The 17,972-nt window shown below is 36.6% G+C and overlaps 1 protein-coding gene across 4 annotated transcripts in view; it reads left to right on the top strand.

Annotated features, from left to right (window-relative positions):
• TRPM6 (transient receptor potential cation channel subfamily M member 6) overlaps positions 1 to 17,972 on the top strand; it is a 230,288-nt gene that overhangs the window by 90,774 nt on the left and 121,542 nt on the right. For 3 of the 4 annotated variants that reach the window (XM_072597466.1, XM_072597465.1, XM_072597464.1), the window contains exons 5-9: positions 821 to 1,034; positions 8,215 to 8,339; positions 10,698 to 10,869; positions 16,038 to 16,212; positions 17,079 to 17,202. In XM_072597466.1, the coding sequence (XP_072453567.1) occupies positions 821 to 1,034; positions 8,215 to 8,339; positions 10,698 to 10,869; positions 16,038 to 16,212; positions 17,079 to 17,202 (810 nt within the window). Of the gene's footprint in view, positions 1 to 820; positions 1,035 to 8,214; positions 8,340 to 10,697; positions 10,870 to 16,037; positions 16,217 to 17,078; positions 17,203 to 17,972 lie in introns of those variants that run through there. The other variant, XM_072597467.1, reaches the window with a different exon arrangement.

Below are 17,972 nucleotides of genomic sequence, written 5' to 3'. Positions count from 1 at the left end.
CAGATTTACTAAAATTCTATTCCCGAATGTTATCTATACATCTGCTACAGTAGTTGGTTCACTGTGGTTATGTGGAGTGTCTCAGCAGATCCTCTCATGAACCTTGGTGAAACTGCTTTGGGACTGGCAGGAGATCTGTCAGCAAAGAGAGAAATTGACTTATAGTTGTATGAAATTGATTAAGGGTGTGTGTGTGTGTGTGTGTGTGTGTGTGCACGTGTGTATGTGTGTGTAACAACTCAGTGAAATGAAATCTATCACTAACTCTCTGTACCTCAGTTTTCTCATCTTTAAAATGGGTATAATAATAGCATCTGCTTCACAGGATTGTTTGTGAGAATCAAATGTGCTAGTATATTTTGTAAGAACATTTTGCAAACCTTAAAATGCAGTATAAGTGTTAGCTATTATTATCAACAATAATTATAGCTATTATTATTATTTATAGCTAGCATTAATAACAAATTGGAACTAGTTGCAATAACAATAGTTAGCCCTAATATATTATAATATACAGTTAATTATTATAATTAATCAAGTATAAATAACAGATAATTATACAGTATATGTTATGCCACTAATAATATACATTATAATATGGTTACATCATAACATGTAACTAATATGTATGCATGAACATATCATAACATATAGCATATTTTTAAGAAATTGTATCAATATAATTAACATATAATGTAGAAATGTATATATATTATAATTACTATTAGTAATTTTGCCCATATTGAAAAGCTCACTATTTTCTAGCATTATGCTTAGTGTTCCTGTTTGTTTTATTTATCTGTCTATATTTATATTTCAGTATATACGAACCTCTTATGATACAAATTTGGAGCAGCTATTACATCTGATGCTGAAAGAATGGAAAATGGAACTGCCAAAGCTTGTGATCTCTGTTCATGGGGGCATACAGAACTTTGTAATGCCCCACAAACTGAAGCAGGTTTTCAGTCAAGGGCTGATCAAAGCTGCAGAGACGACAGGAGCATGGATATTAACTGAAGGGATCAATACAGGTAGAGCCCACTCACTTTCATCTGCCCTCTTCACATTTCCCCCTTCTCTCTTTGTCTGGTCCATTCTGGGCAGTGGTTTAGGGGGCACGATGTCATTCACATCTCATAGAAGTCCTAACATATGTGATGTTTTGTGAGGGATTAAGTTGCAAAGCTAAGTGACCTGAAAACCAAACTGGGAAGTCTATTGCATGCATTGTCTGGAAAATGCTGGTAGTGCAAAAATTACATAACTGGAAGTTAATTTTTTTCTGTCATAGAAGCAAGGAAAAATAAAACACTATTCTCTCCTGAGTCTCCAATTATGGAAAAATTTTAAAAAAAGAAATTTTAGTTCATGCAGTCTACCTTAAAATTGCATCAGCACATATTTTTGGAAATTCATTGATGCAGTCATGTTTGCATTTTAGGCAATTTATTCTAGTGAAATGCATTGCAGTTTTATTTATTATATTGCATCTGATTTTAAAAATATTCTTTGAGCATCTTTTTATCAAAATAGATCATTGCTGAGGATTCCTGTGCCCCTCTTTGACTTCTAACCTTGAAAGATAATCAATACTTATATACTGTATGATTTTACATTTCTAGCATCTCTTTCATGAGTCTCTCTCTTTATTCCCACACCAGCATCCTTGAACCAGCCTATACTGTTACCTACCTAGACTATTGCAATATCCTTCTAATAGGTTTTTCCACTGTCACATTTTCCTTTTCTGCAGTACCATTTCTCTTCTAATACATCTTTATTGTCTCTCTGTTGATGCTCAAGTAAAGTTCAGATTTCTTGTTTGGCATTCAAAGCCTTCCCCAATCTGTCAGCATCCCGACTTTCCAATTAAATTAAATTAAAATTATTACTTCCCCTCTTTACTCACTGTTCTATCCAAATTAGATTACCTTTCTGTCCCCAAACATGCCCTGAGGTTTCCCACCTTTGTGTATTTGCTCATGCTGTTCCTTATAGCTAGAACAGCCTTCCATTACCATTCATTGACTGAACCAGCAGTCTTTTAAAATTGAATTTTCAATAGTATTTATTATATAGGCTTTCTTCAACTGGAAATTTATTGCTGTATATTTTGAATCCTCTCTCACATTCCGCTGTGCACGATAATGCTTTTCCCCCCCTTTTCTTATTTTGTATTATTTTTAGTTTTAGTATTTCTTTTTTCTTTTCTTGTTTTGTATTTAATTTTAATTATCAAAAATATTACAAATGAAAATAAATAAATAGTCACAGAAATTTGTATTCAAAAGCCATCTCCCTCATGAAGGATTCTTTTCATGTCTCTTCTGTTGTTAATAACCTTACTCCTTAGACTTCATGTTGTACTTTTTTCTTCTTTTAATGCACTTATCATGAATTATTATGCATTATCGTTAACTATGTACGTATCTTATTTTCCAAGTAGATTATAAATTTTATGAGGACAGAGGCCTTTCCTCATAATAACTTTGTATTTCCCCTAAAACTTAACAGAAATATTTATTAAACTGAACCAAGTTTATCTGACCCACTCACTTTTCTGACCTGCCTCTAAATTAACTATGCCACATGATCCTTGTTCTTCTCTACTTTTGGTAATATTCTTTGTCTGCTATGCTGATTTCCCTTCTTCTTGGCCTATTAAATAGGGGATGTTTTAAAATATTCCATTCTTAGTTCGATGCTTTTCTCTTCCTCTCATTTTTCCTCTGATTATTTTATTCACTCCTATAGTGAGCATATGTGTGTATATCTATCTATCTATCTATCTATCTATCTATCTATCTATCTATCTATCTATCTATCTATCTATCATCTATCCATCTATCTATCTATCTATCTATCTGTCTATCTGTCTGTCTGTGTCTGTCTATCTATGCATCTATGTATCTACGTATCTATATATCTATTTATGTATCTATGTATCTATGTATCTACCTACCTATCTATCCCTATAAATACATATCTATATCTTTAATTTCTGTGCAGATGACTCCCAAATCCATGTATATAAACCAGATCTCTATCTTGAGCTTCAGTCTCACATTTCCTATTGCCTGTAGTAAACAATAGTTTCTTAGCCAATTTTTTCCCAGCTCCAGTCACTTCCTCTTCTACTCTGTTCTGAACACACAGACAATATCAGTCAATGAATATTTATTAAACACTTGTGCTAAGTGCTGGGGATACAAAAAAAGACAAAAATCAGTCATTATTATAAGGAACTCACTGTCTAATGGGGGAAATAACGTACAGGCTACTATTTATAAGCAAGATATATTTAGGATGAATTGGAAATAATCTCAGAAAGAAGGCATAACATTAGAAGAAGATTGGGAAAGACTTCTTGTGAAAGTTGGGATCTTTAGCCTGACCTTGAAGGAAGCCAACGGAGCTAGGAGATGAAGATGAGAAGGGAGAGAATTCCAGATATTGGGAACAGCCAGTGAAAATGCTGGATTCGGGAGCTAGAACATGTGTGCTCGTCCTTGTTGCCGAAGAAGACCATGCCCTTAGAGAAATGATGACATGACTTGCACTTGACTTTGTTTTGAGTGAGGGAGGGCTGTGCAGGTTACCAGACTCACTTCTCCTCCAGAGCCATCTGAATCCAGTGGCTAGATATTTATCAGGATGACTGGAAATAAACCAGGATGAGGCCATTGAGAGCTGGAAATCTTGTACTAGGAATGAGGCCTATATCACTGGATCTCTGAGTACATGGGGGAGAGGTGCTCAATGTTTTGCTTAAAACAAAGAAGGAAAAGGTTTCTTTGTTCTGAGTTTATAAATACTGCAAATACATGACTAGCACTTGACTTTGTTTTGAGTGAGGGAGGGCTGTGCAGGTTACCAGACTCACTTTTCCTCCAGAGCCATCTAAATCCAGTGGCTAGATATTTATCAGGATGACTGGAAATAAACCGCGATGAGGCCATTGGGGTTAAGTGACTTGCCCAAGGTCATGCAGCTAATGAGTGTCAAGTGTTTGAGGTGAGATTTGAACTCAAGTCCTCCTGACTCCTGCACTGGTACTCTATCCACTGCACCACCTACCTGCCCCCACATCACTCTAACCTTTCAGTGGATCTGAATTGCTTAATTTAGAATTCTTTAGCTTATTATTCAAGACCTTCTAACATTTGGCTTCTATGGGGCTTTCTAGCATTATCTCCTATTACTCTAATAAACGTATTGCACCAGGAAACTCCATGTACTTTGATCTCTCGCTTATGATATTCTATTTGTTTGTATTTCCTCCTCTCTTCTCTGCCTTTCCATTCTTTCAGACATGATTCTCATTCTCCTTCATGAAGTTTTTCTTAATTATTTGGAAATTGCCTCCTCCTCTTTTCAATTATTGTTTGTTTATTTGCATATTCTTACCATATTCTACTTTGTAATGTATTGTTCATTTTTTCAAGCATTTTGGAGTACGTACAATATGTAAGGCATTTATTTAGTGACAGTGTGGTGTAACAAGCAGAAAGCTGGCCTTGAATTGAGAAAGACCTGAGTTCAAGTTCTCCCTTTGACATATACTGGCAGTATGACCTTGGATAAACCGTTTAACCTTCCAGTACTCTAGGGAACTTCTCTATGACTATAAGTTGTAGGGAAGGTGACTTGCATTGGTATACTTGTGCCAGAGAAATTACAGGTCTTTATTGCCATTCCTTAGAATGCATAAGGCATCGTACTAGTCAATATGTCACATTTAAAAATAAATAATGCCTGATTCCTGCCCTGTTTACTCATATTCTAATAAGGCAGTTGAAACTTACAAAAAACCTAATTACTGATACAAAGTAGACTATTATTTTATATAACACACACAAGCTATAAAGAAAATGCTGCTGTATTTCAGAATAATACACTTCATACTAGATTATCATATACTGGATGGTTTTGTTTCATAAATATATACCTGGTACAGTGCTTTATTTGTGGCCAGTTCTCAATGAATGCACATTGGATGAATATGTAGGTGAATTGCCAGAAGTCTGATGAAAAGGAAATAGAAAATTAAAAAAAAGGGGAGGTTTTATCCTATCATTTATGGGTGATTGAATGGTGCCTTTTCATATTTTCCTGGGGTACATTCTGTTCACATTTTTATAAGGAACAGAAGATTGTACTTGATTTCTAGGTCAATTTTAAACTGGATATTTTATTTCTACTGAAAAGATGAAAGAAATGACAGAATTTGGGGAGTTAAAGAAATAAATAAAATTGATCAAAGTTTTGTCCAAGGTACATGCTTGAAGTTTTAAGATCTTGGAAATGATGAAAATAATTCAGTTACTTTAGAGTAACTTTCAAAAAAGAGCCCAAAGGGTGGAGCCAAGACGGAAGAGTAGGAACAGAAACTTAACCAAACTCTCCCAAATTCTCCTCCAGACAACTTAAAAATAATGCCTCAGATGTAATTCTGGAGTGCTGAACCAACAAAAGGTTGGATGAAATAATTTTCCAGTCAAAGACAATTTAGGAGTTCGACAGAAAAAGTCTACCTCACCAGGGTGGTGGTAGGCTTGGAGCACAGTACAGGCCACACTGCTGCACCAACAGCAGACCTTGGAGGTGTTACATGAGCAGCAGATATAGCTTTGGGAGCCCTCCACCCCCCGATGGTAAAGGGATCAGATAACTGGTCAGGAAGAGATTGCAGAGGACTCTTTGTGGGTACTACATTCAGGGCTCTGTTGAGTAGCCCATACACAGTTCCAAGTCACAGTCCTAAAGTGAAGAGGAGCGCTATTGCTTGTGGCTGAAGGAAAACAAGAGTCCTGGTGATAGGTCAAGGGTGGAAAAGAGTCTCAATTCCAAGGCAGAAAGAAACACTAGTGATTGTGGCGGTGGGAGACCAGGAGACCTAGTCACAGTCCCAGGGCCAAAAGGAGTGCTAGCACTTGTGGTATAGGGGAACAAGGTCCCTTTCTGAGTAAAGATCAGAATATAGGCCAGGAGAGCAGTGACTGCACCTCTACTTAAATCACACCACCTTGGAAGCATTAAAAATTTATAGACCCCCCAGAACTAGCTCTGAAAACACAAGCAGGACTCCAGGAGTAGAGTCCAACTTTAACATGAAGTTAAAAGTCAAGAAATAGGTTGAAAAAATGGGCAACAAAACCCTTGACCATAAAGAGTTACTATGGTGACAGGGAAAATCAAGAAATAAATTTAGAAGAAGACAACAGTGTTAAAACAGTGACATGAAAAGCCTAAAAGAAAAAGGCAAATTAAATACAAGCCCCAAAAAGAATTCCTAGAACACCTCAAAAAAGATTTAAAAAACGAAATAAGAAAAGCGGAGGAAAAATTGGGAAAAGAAATGAGAGAGATGCAAGAAAATTATGAAAAGAGTTAACAGCTTGGTAAAAGACACACACACACCCTGAAGAAAAGCATGTGAACTTGTAAATCATAATTGGCCAAATGGAAAGAGGTACAAAAATTTACTGAGGAAAATAGCTCTGTAAAAAGAATTGACCAAATGGAAGAAGAAATACAAAAGTTCACTGAAGAAAATAATTCATTCAGAATTAGAATTGGGCATATGGAAGCTAATGACCCCATGAGACATCAAGAAACAATAAAACAAAATAAAAAACAGGAAAAAAATTTGAAATATTTCATTTGAAAAACAACTGTTCTGGAAAATAGATTGAGGAGAAATAATTTAAGAATTTTTGGAATATGTGAAAGCCATGATCATAAAAAAGAGTTCTAGACACTATATTTCAAGAAATTTTAAAGGAAAACTGCCCTGATATACTAGAACCAGAGGGTAAAATAGAAATTGAAAGAATCTGCTGATAACCTCCTAAAAGCAATAGCCAAATACCAGAGCCCCCAGGACAAGGAGAAAATATTACAAGTAGTCAGAAAGAAATAATTCAAATATTATGGATTCAAAGTCAGGCTCACACAAAATTTAGTAGCTTCAACATTATAGTATTGAAGGGCTTGGAATATGATATTTTGAAAGGCAAAGGAGTTAGAATTATAACCAAGAATAACTCACCCAACAAAACTGGATAATCCATGGTGGGGAGGGAAAGGAAGGGTGGGGAAATGAACATTTAATGAAATTGAGGACTTTCAAGTATTTCTGATGAAAAAATCAGAGCTGAATAGAAAATTTGACTTGGAAGATGATAATTTTAATTCCTAAGAACTTTATCATTATTAGGGCGGTTAGAAAGCATATCAACATAGACAGAGGGCATGGGTATGAGTTGACTATGATGGAATGATTAAAAAAAATTAAATTAAGGGGGAGAAAGATGCAATGGAAGAATGAGGGAAACTATCTCACATAAAAGAGGGAGAACTCTGAGGTAGAGTGGTAAGTTTCCATACACATTTTATTGGAAATAGGGCCTTCAGGATAGAGGAAAGAAGAGAAGTCCAATGCATGACAAGAAGATATAGGAAGGGCATACCTATAATGGTTTTCCTTTGAGAAAAGGACATGGTGTAGCAGATAGGGTGTTGGATTTGAAGTCAGAAAGACTTGGATTCAAATCTTTCCTCAGACAGTTACTAACTGTGTGACATTGGTTAAGTCACTTAACCTCTCTGGACCTCAGGAAAGGAAACTTAGCTGTATTTATGAGGGGATTGGATTTGATAACCTCTAGCTTAGAGCTCCAGCTCTAAATCTGTGATCTCATGATTCTAGTGGGGATATGGCATGAAAGAGTTTAGGTAACCAAAGGACAGAGGGAGAATATTGTGAGTGTGTGTATCAGGTGTCCAATGAGGAAAGTGATGCCAAGACAAATTAGGTTCTGAAGGAGGGATAGAATAAGGGGGAGAAACTCCATGAGAAGACAACATTGAAAGGGATGAGGGGAAACACTGGGATTAGATTGTGGGCTCTTTGAGGGTAGAGACTGTCTTTTGTCTCTTTTTGTATCCCCAGGACTTAGCACAATGCTTGGCACATGGTAGGTGCTTAATAAATGTTGATTGATTGATTTGGAGAAATTACAGGTGTTGGGGGCCATCTACCTGAAATATCTGCTTGCAAGGGGAACAATGTATATTCTTACTTTCCTCCTCCTTCTCTCTTCAAGCCACTGTGTTCTACACAAAAGTCTAAAAGGGGTTAGGGAGGTAAAAGGGCACAACGAGAATTAGCAGGACTTAATGTTTGATCTTTCAACTGAATATTTGTAGGAGTCTCCAAGCATGTTGGAGATGCCCTCAAAGCACATTCCTCTCAATGCCTCAGAAAAATCTGTACAGTTGGAATCCCTCCTTGGGGAATCATTGAGAACCAGAAGGATCTTATTGGAAAAGATGTGAGTAAAATAAGCCTTTAAAAATGTTAACGACTTTTTCTTGTTTTTAATGGTGATAGAAGGAAGAAAACTATTTCTCTTCTCTTAAGAGGAATGTTTTCTTGATAGTCAATTGTTAGGATTTTGATTGTGAAGAGTAATCGTCAAACAGTTTTCTACTCTGAGAAGACAGCAGTAATTTTGTTGTTAAGAAAAGCACCCTTCTTATAGACTGTTAGATTATAACACTTCTAAAAATGTGTGATATTGACAGTCCTAGTGAAGTCTTATGTCTGAGTGTTTAATCCTATAGGAAAGAAAATATTGACCTGAAAACAGATAATCACTAGACTGGCTCTGATTGCTTTGGTTCTTTCAGATGATTAGTTTTTATCAAACTCTAGGTTTAGTAGTTGCTGAAGTAGGTTAGCTGAGAGGTGTATGCATAAGAGGCTCATAATAAATGTCCGTTGGTGTTTGAGGGATTCATCAGCAGAAGGTTCAGCCTTAACGACTTATAAAGGGTAGTAGCATCATCATCACCACCACCACCATCATCATTGCTGTTGTCATCATCTCCTTCTATTACTACAACTATGACTGCTACTGCTACTACCACCACCACCACCACCACCACCACCATCATCATTGCTGTTGTCATCATCTCCTTCTATTACTACAACTATGACTGCTACTGCTACTACCACCACCACCACCACCACCACCACCATCATCATTGTTGTTGTCATCATCTCCTTCTATTACTACTACTATGACTACTACTGCTACTACCACCACCACCACTGTCAATAACCGATATTTACACTGTGCTTTAAGATTTTCAAAGTCCTTTATATTTGTTAACTTGTTTGAGTCTCAGTCCTGTGACATAGATACAGCAACCCTGTGAAGTGGATACTACAGATATGATTGTCTCCATCTTGCAGATAAGGAAACTGAGGCTTAGAATGGTAAAGTGCCTTGCCCATGATAAGATAGCTAGTAAGCACAGGAGATAGAATTTGAACTGAGACCTTCCTGACTCCTATGGTAGCACTTCATTCTGTAAAGTTGAGAGGGTACTGAATGAGACATTATGTAGTTCAGTCAGTTGTCAACATGCATTTATTAAACACTTGAAAACAAATGCAAACAGAAAGACAGTTCTTGACTTCAAGGGCAAAAGATACCACAACAGAGGAAGCTGAATGGGGGAGAATGTCATGGTAGAGAAAATTGCTGGAATGAAGCTATATTGGTCCTGGGTGACTTCCTTAAACAGAAGTTCTGGGAGGAGTCATCCAGTGAGGGGGCGGGAAGGGAGTGGGAGAGAGGTCTAGTCGAGGCTGTTTCCAGTGTAAAAAAGGACTGGAGTGATAGGTACTGATGAAAAGAATTTCCCCATATGAAAAAATCATGTATCTTTATATAGAATTATTGAAGAAGATGATACTGGTGTATTTCTGTAGGGTGATTCGCTATTTCATTTGTATAGGATCATCCTCTTGATTTGGGATATTGATTGATTGGGTACGCTGGAATTTAAATAGCAGAGTTATTTACATTACTGAGAATCACTAGGAGTTATGGTTTCTTTAATGTAGGCAACTCTGAATCTATGAGGTCTATGATTTTAGTAGATAAGTTCTGTAGAATAGCCTGAGGCACCTAGAGGTCAAAGGACTTGCCCAGGGTCAAGTCAACAGGCAGAAAGCACTTATTATGCATTTACTATATGTCAGGTGTCAAGCTAAGCACAGTTAAGAACTGCTAAGCTTGGATTCTAGAAGATATGAATCTGCCTCTAATGCTTGACTTTATGGTTCTATGAGAATGTGAATTCCTGGAGTGTGGATACGGTCTAATTTTTCTGTGCGCACCACAGTGCTTTGCACATGGTGTGCGCTTAATAATTGCTTATTCATTTATTCGTTAAAACCAATCCTTGACCACAAGGCACAGGATTTTATGTCTTCTTGAGTGAGTCCAACCTCAGCAGTCCATCTACTATGCCATGATGCTCCTATTATTATCACTATCATTACTGTTTTCATTATTCTAGTAAAATGGAGAAGCTTTAGGTAAAAGTAATCAGGTTCCCATATTTTATATATGTTTTTCATTTTTTTAACTGGACCTTGTACAGTTAAAGGGTTAAAGGGATTCTTCCCATCTCCAAGGAACTTCTACCAGTGTGGATTGGTATCTTCAGTTGATGGTCTTAAAGAGTTGTGTGTCCTCTTGCTTTGTGTACATGTAAGACCTTAGTTTTGAGTTCATTTGGTATTGGAATTCGCTGGGACTCATTTACTTTACAGCTTTGGATTTTGGACCTTTGTTCTCATTCTGGATTTCTTTTCGCTTCTTTTGATCACTCAGGTGGTCTGCCTGTATCAGACTCTGGGCAATCCTCTTAGCAAGCTGACTACTCTCAACAGCATGCACTCCCATTTCATTCTGTCAGATGATGGCACTGTGGGGAAATATGGAAATGAAATGAAGCTGAGAAGGAACCTAGAAAAATACCTGTCCTTGCAAAAAATACACTCTCGTAAGTACTACATGGTTGCTGGTCAACAAGTATTTATTGAAATATTTATTGAATAATTCATGTTATAGTGTGAACAAAGAAGGTGCTATGGAGCTAATTGGATCATAGATAGAGATCTGGAAAAAAAACTTAGAGGCATCAAGTCTAACTCCCTCGCTTTTCACATGAGGAAACTGAGGCTAAGAGAAATTAAACAATTTGCTCCTGTTTTTATAGTTATTATATGTCTGAGGTAGAATCTAGATTCAAGTCTTTTTTACTTCCGGGCCAAGTACTCTTTCTACTGCACCACTGCCTATCTGTAGTAAATAGGAAGAAAAGGGAGCAAAACTAGCATGCATTCAATCACAATGAATGGAATGAGATAGAATGTATTAGTGGGAATAATGAATTCCCCTGGAAGTGGTCACATTCAAATTTGCCCTGAGTATTTCCATTGGATTGGGAACAGTTATCATAATTTACATATATAACTTGGGACCTAGCTAAATGTTAAATTATGTAGTGAGTCTATAAAAGTTTAGAGAGAGAGAGATGGTGATAGAATATGGAAGTTCTTGATAGCCAAGTAGTGAAGGAATTTGGGAGTCATTGAAGATTTTTGAGTAGGGGAACAGAAGTATCAAAATAGTGTTTTAGGAAGAGTAGTCATGGATGCAAGGTAATTGAAAAAAAGACTGAGGTCTAAGAGATCAGTTAAGAGACTGTTGTAGTAATCTAGCAATGAAATATGTCTCAATGAAAGTGGCAGAAATGGGAGTGAAGCTGTTAAATTTAGAGGAGGAGCTTGGTCCTTTTTTCCTTCATAGCCCATGAAACATGCAGCTAAGTGGCACAATGGATAGACTCCTGGACCTGGAGTCAAGAAGACATACTTCAAATAGGACTTCAGATATTAGATGTGTGACTCTGAGCAAGTCAATTATCCTCTGTCTGTTTCAATCTACTCATCTATAAAATGGGGATAATAACAATACCTACCTCCAAGGGTTGAGAGGATTAAAAGAAGATAATATTTGTAAAGTTCTTTGCAAACCTTAGTGCCCTATGTAAATACTGGTTGTTATTGATAATTATGTTATTATGGATATAAAAGAGGTCGTACTAGAGAAATACTAGTTACTGATAATAAGAGTTACCAAGATGTAATCCTGGAAAGAGGACCTTATATTCTTGTGGACTATTGGCATATGCTTGAAATCTCTTTAATTTTAGTTTTTGATTCCTATTAAAAACAGAATTTAAGACAGTATATTATAGTGGATATAGAACAAGAAGACCTAGATTCAGATCCGGCCTTTGACACACAAAGGTTGTATCACCCTGGGCAAGTATGTAGGCACATTTCAGGGGCCTGCTCAACCCTCTAATTCTCTAAGTTGTGAAACAGTTGCCGTTCAGCATTGATTGAGAGCATTTTCATACCAGTAGTTGACTTCACCAATGAAATCACACATCTCTACAAAAAGTAAAACAAACCAGCTCCCACTTCCTAGGGCCTTAGAAAAGTAATGAGTAAAGCTCATCAATACCAAAGGATCAATGAAGGAGCTGAGGGACAGGCTTTGATTACAGAAGGGAGATGAACGTTCTCGGAGTGACCAGGGTGGTCGGGATGAAAGGAAGAGAGGAAGTCACCAGGAGAAAAATGGTACAAAACTGTGGTTCTTAAGATAAATTTAATCTACTTAGACATTTTAACAGAGGCTTCTCTTTTGGAATATGCCAGATTCCCTATAGCTTTTGGTGCCTATTTCCCCAAATCACCCTGTATTCAGCTAGGTGGCCCAGTGGTTAGAGTGCCAGGCCTAGAGTCAAAAAGATTCATCATTCTGAGTTCAAATTTGGCCTTGGACACTTACCAGGTGGGTGACCCTGGGCAAGTCATTTAACCCTGTTTGTCCCAGTTTCCTCATCTGTAAAATGAGCTGGGGAAGGAAATGGCAAATCACTCCAATATCTTTGCAGGAAAACACCAAAAGGGGTCACAAACTGTTGAACACAATTGAATAAAAACAATGAAATATGTGTACATGTTGTGACCTACTCCATGTCCCCTATCCAACCTCTTTCAGGGCAGGGACTTTTATTCTCCAATTGAAACCCTTTAAGCCTAATATAATACCTGACACATAATAGATCCTTAATAAATTACTTACTTATTGATTGATTGTTTGGCTGAACTCTCCAGTGGGCTTTCAACAATTCTTCCAAGCTCATTGACATAATTCTCTAATTTCCTTGGATTTGTATGTCCTGTACAGCCACAGATAAAAATGTTTCTTTCAAGGACTTTTAAACTTCCAAGATTTTATTTTGTAAATCAATTAATTTTAGTTTTTGATTCCTATTAAAAACAAAATTGAAGGCAGAGTAGGATAGTTGGATATAGAACAAGAAGACCTAGATTCAGAGTCATCTTAAAGGTGCTATACCTTTCATTGATGGTAGAGTTGATCCTATTATACTTTAAAAATTAGTGGTTCCAAAGACATATTTTTTTAAAAAAAAGCATGGCATAAGCATTACTCAGAACACAGAGTTGGTCTTCTTACCTAAAGGACAAAGCACACTGTGCAAACATGCTATCATAATGGTTTTTTTTGGTCTGAAGTGGACAGAATGGCAATGGTACAGTAACCATTCACTCACCCATTAATGATAGGATGAAACCTTATTTCTTTGTGTTGCTCCCTTCATTGCTTTTCAGTCACACGGATATGAATTCTTGATCATGGCTGGGATTTGAAGAAAGATAATGAATATACCATTTTTTATTGAGACCTAATACAATTAATAAAATTCCTAAAAAATATAATCAAACTGCTAGAGAAGTCACTAGGTTCAGTTGTTTGGAACATGGCCAGTACAGCTTAGCTAGCTGTAGCGCCAATGCCATATTCACAGTGCCTACAGCAGTCATGAATATTCTGGCACCATTCTGAGTCCCGAAATACAACAGACTCTCCACATGGAAGACAGAACCAAAACATTCCACCTCCGCCTCTTCCTGTCCCACCCTGCTCCACCCCTTCCTGTTCCATGTGACTTAGACTCATGTGACTCAGGCTTCCATGGGACTTAAGCAGGTCACATTGTCCTGTTAATGGATGGGAAAGCTCTTCCCTTAAGCAAAAATATATTAACCCGTTATGCAAAAACACATGCACATTAGTTTATTTTCCAAAAGAATGTGCTCAAAGTTTGAAGGCATGGATTATAGTTAAGAACAAAACAAAACAAAAAACCAGCTTTCCCACAATCTGAGTCTCCCCAAAGAGGAATGGTTTCTCTCTTGTGTCTTTACCAGTATAGTAGGAGACTTATTTTGATAGTCTCATACTATATGTCTGATCACTCCAGTGACTCATGAGTTCACTTTACCAGGACCCTTGGTAATCAATCCTCCAAACAAGAAATGCCAATAATGAACACAAACTGATGTCCACAGTATCGACAGGACACTGAAGAAATAAAAAATAAAAGTATTTCTTTTTAGAGGGACTGAATTTTTTTCTGCCACACAAAAATGCAAATAACAGTGCTCTCAGGCTTCAATAACAACATGTTCATGAGATGATTTGTCCCTTTTTGGGGAGTATGATGTTAAACATCATAGTTACAGTAACAAATAGTTCCATATCTTTATTAATATGATAGTAGTTATAGTAAAAGTATTTGGTTCCTATTTTGAAATAAAAAGCACTATAGTGATAGAATTTTGAAAATTTAGAAAATGTTCTCTTGGTGATGTAGCAGTATGGAAATAGCTAATAGAACATACGAATAATTTTACTCTGTTGGCCATAGTATTCCTAGGGCTGTGGTCTTAGGGAGTTCTTAGTAGGTCATGAAGGAGTTAAAACTTCAGATTATACATAATGGTGTTTTGGCAGTTTCTGTCTAGATTTAATTGTTCAGAATATGTAAATCATCCATTATGTCAGCATATAAAATAAGCCTGAATAATTTGAAAAACTCAATTCACTTCAACATCTGAATAATGCTGTGATATTCATTTATTCATTCATTAATTCAACAAGCGTTTTTGAAGTGTTTACTGTTCCAGGTGCCGAGGCTACAAAGATGAAAATGAAACAGTCCCTGATACCAAACTGGGGAAATCTCACTCATTCTGAAGGAGGAGAATGATTGGGAGGAGGGCAATGAAAAGACTCAACTGTAGGATTTTTAAAAAGATTTAGTTTGTCATTTTTGATATAAGTGCTGGGCATAAAAGTGAACAAATATCAAGTTAACATGTATTAATTTTACAATAGAATTAAGTTCACAAAGGGCCTGTTATATAACAATAAATCATAATCATTTAACTTATTAGAATTTCTGGATACAAAGGTTGAAGGCATATAAAAAAGTCATTACTTTTTGGCTTCTTGGTTCAAAAAAAAACTACTGATATTAGGGAGGAAAGTATTTAAATTTTTAAGTACTCAGTGTTTTCTGTAGTTTCATTGAAGCTGTTTATGACTTGATAGGTTAATCCTAGAGAGCTGCCCAAGGAACAGAGAATTTAAGTGGTTTGCCTATAGTCACACAGTGAGTATCAGATTGGGATTTGAACTCAAATATTTCTGACTCTCAGTCTAGTACTCTATCTACTGTACCATTGTGCCTCTACAAACTTTTAATCAAGACTGAAAACATAGAGGAAGAAAAATTTTCAAACCCATCATTCACTAACAATCAGGTTTTCCATGTCTTGGTTACTAAAAATGCAGAAATAATACAATTTTTTTTTTGAGATTTTGTAATGTTAGGAAATAATAAATTCTTTACTTTTAAAAAAAGAGTAAATAGAAGTGAACTGTAATCCTGGAAAACAATAATCAGACTTTTAAATTCATGGACCCCACAGAAATCAATATGCTATACAAAATAGATTTTGGATATATTTGTCAATTTCCTTTTCTCTTTTTCTTTTTCTTTTTCTTTTCAGAAGATACATTTCACTCTGAGAATTCTAGTATATATTGTTTTAACTTCAAAGTCATCTTTCTTGATCTTGAAATACCTTGTATGCAAAACATGATGAATGGGTGGAAAACAGATGGGCTGGATAACAGTCCTGTCTTTTAGGAAACAAATTCTGTCTTTTGGTTGAGAGCTCTACCTTGGGTAACAGTTTGGTTTTCTGTGTTCTGAAACAGGAATGGGCCAAGGTGTACCAGTGGTGGGTCTGGTGGTGGAAGGAGGTCCTAATGTGATCCTCATGGTGTGGGAGTTGGTCAGAGAAAGCTCCCCAGTTCCCTTGGTGGTCTTCGAGGGCACAGGGAGAGCGGCTGATCTCTTGGCCTTCACTTACAAACACACAGCTGATGAAGGGTGAGTTTGATGTCTGCTCATCTGCCATGGTTATTAAGCACTCTAAATGAATTGGGCAGGGCAGACATATATTTTTACATTAGGATAAAATAAAGCATGGAATGATAGAGCTGGAGGAGATCTTAGAGGTCAGCTAGGCTAAGCCTTTCATTTTGCAGATGAAGAAACTTGGGTCCAGAGAAGTGACTTAGTCAAGGTTACAAAAATTAAGTGGTAGAGTATGTCCCAGATAAGCAAGATGGGAGTACTGACACTGAAAACTTTCATTCTGAGGCTTTTCTGTGTTTTAGTTGGTGCCAGAATGGCCCTTGAAGACTTAAAAAGGTAGGATTTAGGATTTGGGACTGCATGGAAATAACAAAAGAGAAGAAAATGGTTTTCCCCTCTTTTCTAAACTCAGGTGTTGAGAATTATAGACTGTATTTATCCATAGTGGCTAAATGGAATATGTAACCTCTCCCATTTCACATTTCTCTCATCAAATAAATAGGTAGCTTTGATTTGCCCAGTGAGATATTCTGCCAGTGCTAAAAGTGTAGAAAGTCTGCTGTTCCATTAAAACAAGCTCCAGATAAACAAAGCCTGAGCTCGAGATCAGAAATGCAAAATATCCACTTCTTTTTACCGCTCATTACCCTTGCTCAGTGCTCCTAGAGAATTTTTTAATGACACTTTTTCTCAAGGTCTGGCTACCCCTTGCCCACTTTGAACTTGTATCACACTTACCTCAACCTTCATTTTGTCCCCGGCATACTTAAAAATCTCAGAATAGGTGTAACAGTGTCATTCTTAGTTTTATTTCTTCTGTTTCTGATTATTTCCTTTTTTGTACTGTGTCAAATTATATCCATTTGTCTTTCTCCTAGGGAACTCCGCCCTTTGGTGAAGGAAGAGATCATTCATATGATTCAAAACACTTTCAATTTTAGTCTTAAACAGTCCAATCACCTTTTAAAAATTCTGATGGAGTGTATGGAGCATAGGGAGCCTGTGAGTATGATTAAGGAACCTGTTTTCTTTTTTTTTCAAGCCTGAAACCCTTGGCTTTAATAAATGTGTATTTTTTTTAATCCCCCTCCAACATTCAGTTTTCAGTTTTCAAAATTATCGTTACTTATTCTATACAGTTTGACTTTCAGTTCCTTTCCTGTCCCCCTTATACTGCTGGTTTCAAATCCAGCTGATTATAAATCATTTAGGCAAATAGGAATTCAGCCATTCCGTTCAATTTGACATCAACTAAACATCCATTATGTGCATGCACGGCTAAGAAAGCAAAAGAAAGGAAAACAATTCTTACCCTCACAGTGCTTATTTTCTGTTATTGGGACAGAAGTTGTACTCACATAAGGAAATAAAAGATACTTTAGGAGGCTAGTAAGTGACAGCTTGGTTACATCAGTCATGCATTTTATTCATTTAAAAATTGATTTAAATTTTTACTGGTATCTTTTGTGTTCATATAACCTTCATTTACAGCTATATCTTTCCCCCAAGAGCACATCTTTTGCAATTAATAATAAAAAGAGAGAGGAAAAAGTTAAGCAAATCCAATCAACATATTTACTGAGTCTGAAAGTGTTTGCAAAGTTCCACATCCTTAGTCCCCCACCTATGCAAAGAAGAGAGGGATGCAGGCATGCATTTTAATACCAAGATCTGTTATGAGAGTCAAGAGGAGATCAACTTCAAGAGAGTATCCTGAAGTATTTTTATCCTAAAGACTACAAGCTGTTGCTTCATCTGTGGTGTAGTAGTGG

This window comes from Notamacropus eugenii, chromosome 3, assembly GCF_028372415.1.
Source record: "Notamacropus eugenii isolate mMacEug1 chromosome 3, mMacEug1.pri_v2, whole genome shotgun sequence".
NCBI classification, from domain to species: Eukaryota; Metazoa; Chordata; class Mammalia; order Diprotodontia; family Macropodidae; genus Notamacropus; species Notamacropus eugenii.
The sequence above is the reverse complement of the archived record's forward strand: the minus strand, read 5'-3'. Positions and strand labels throughout refer to the sequence as shown.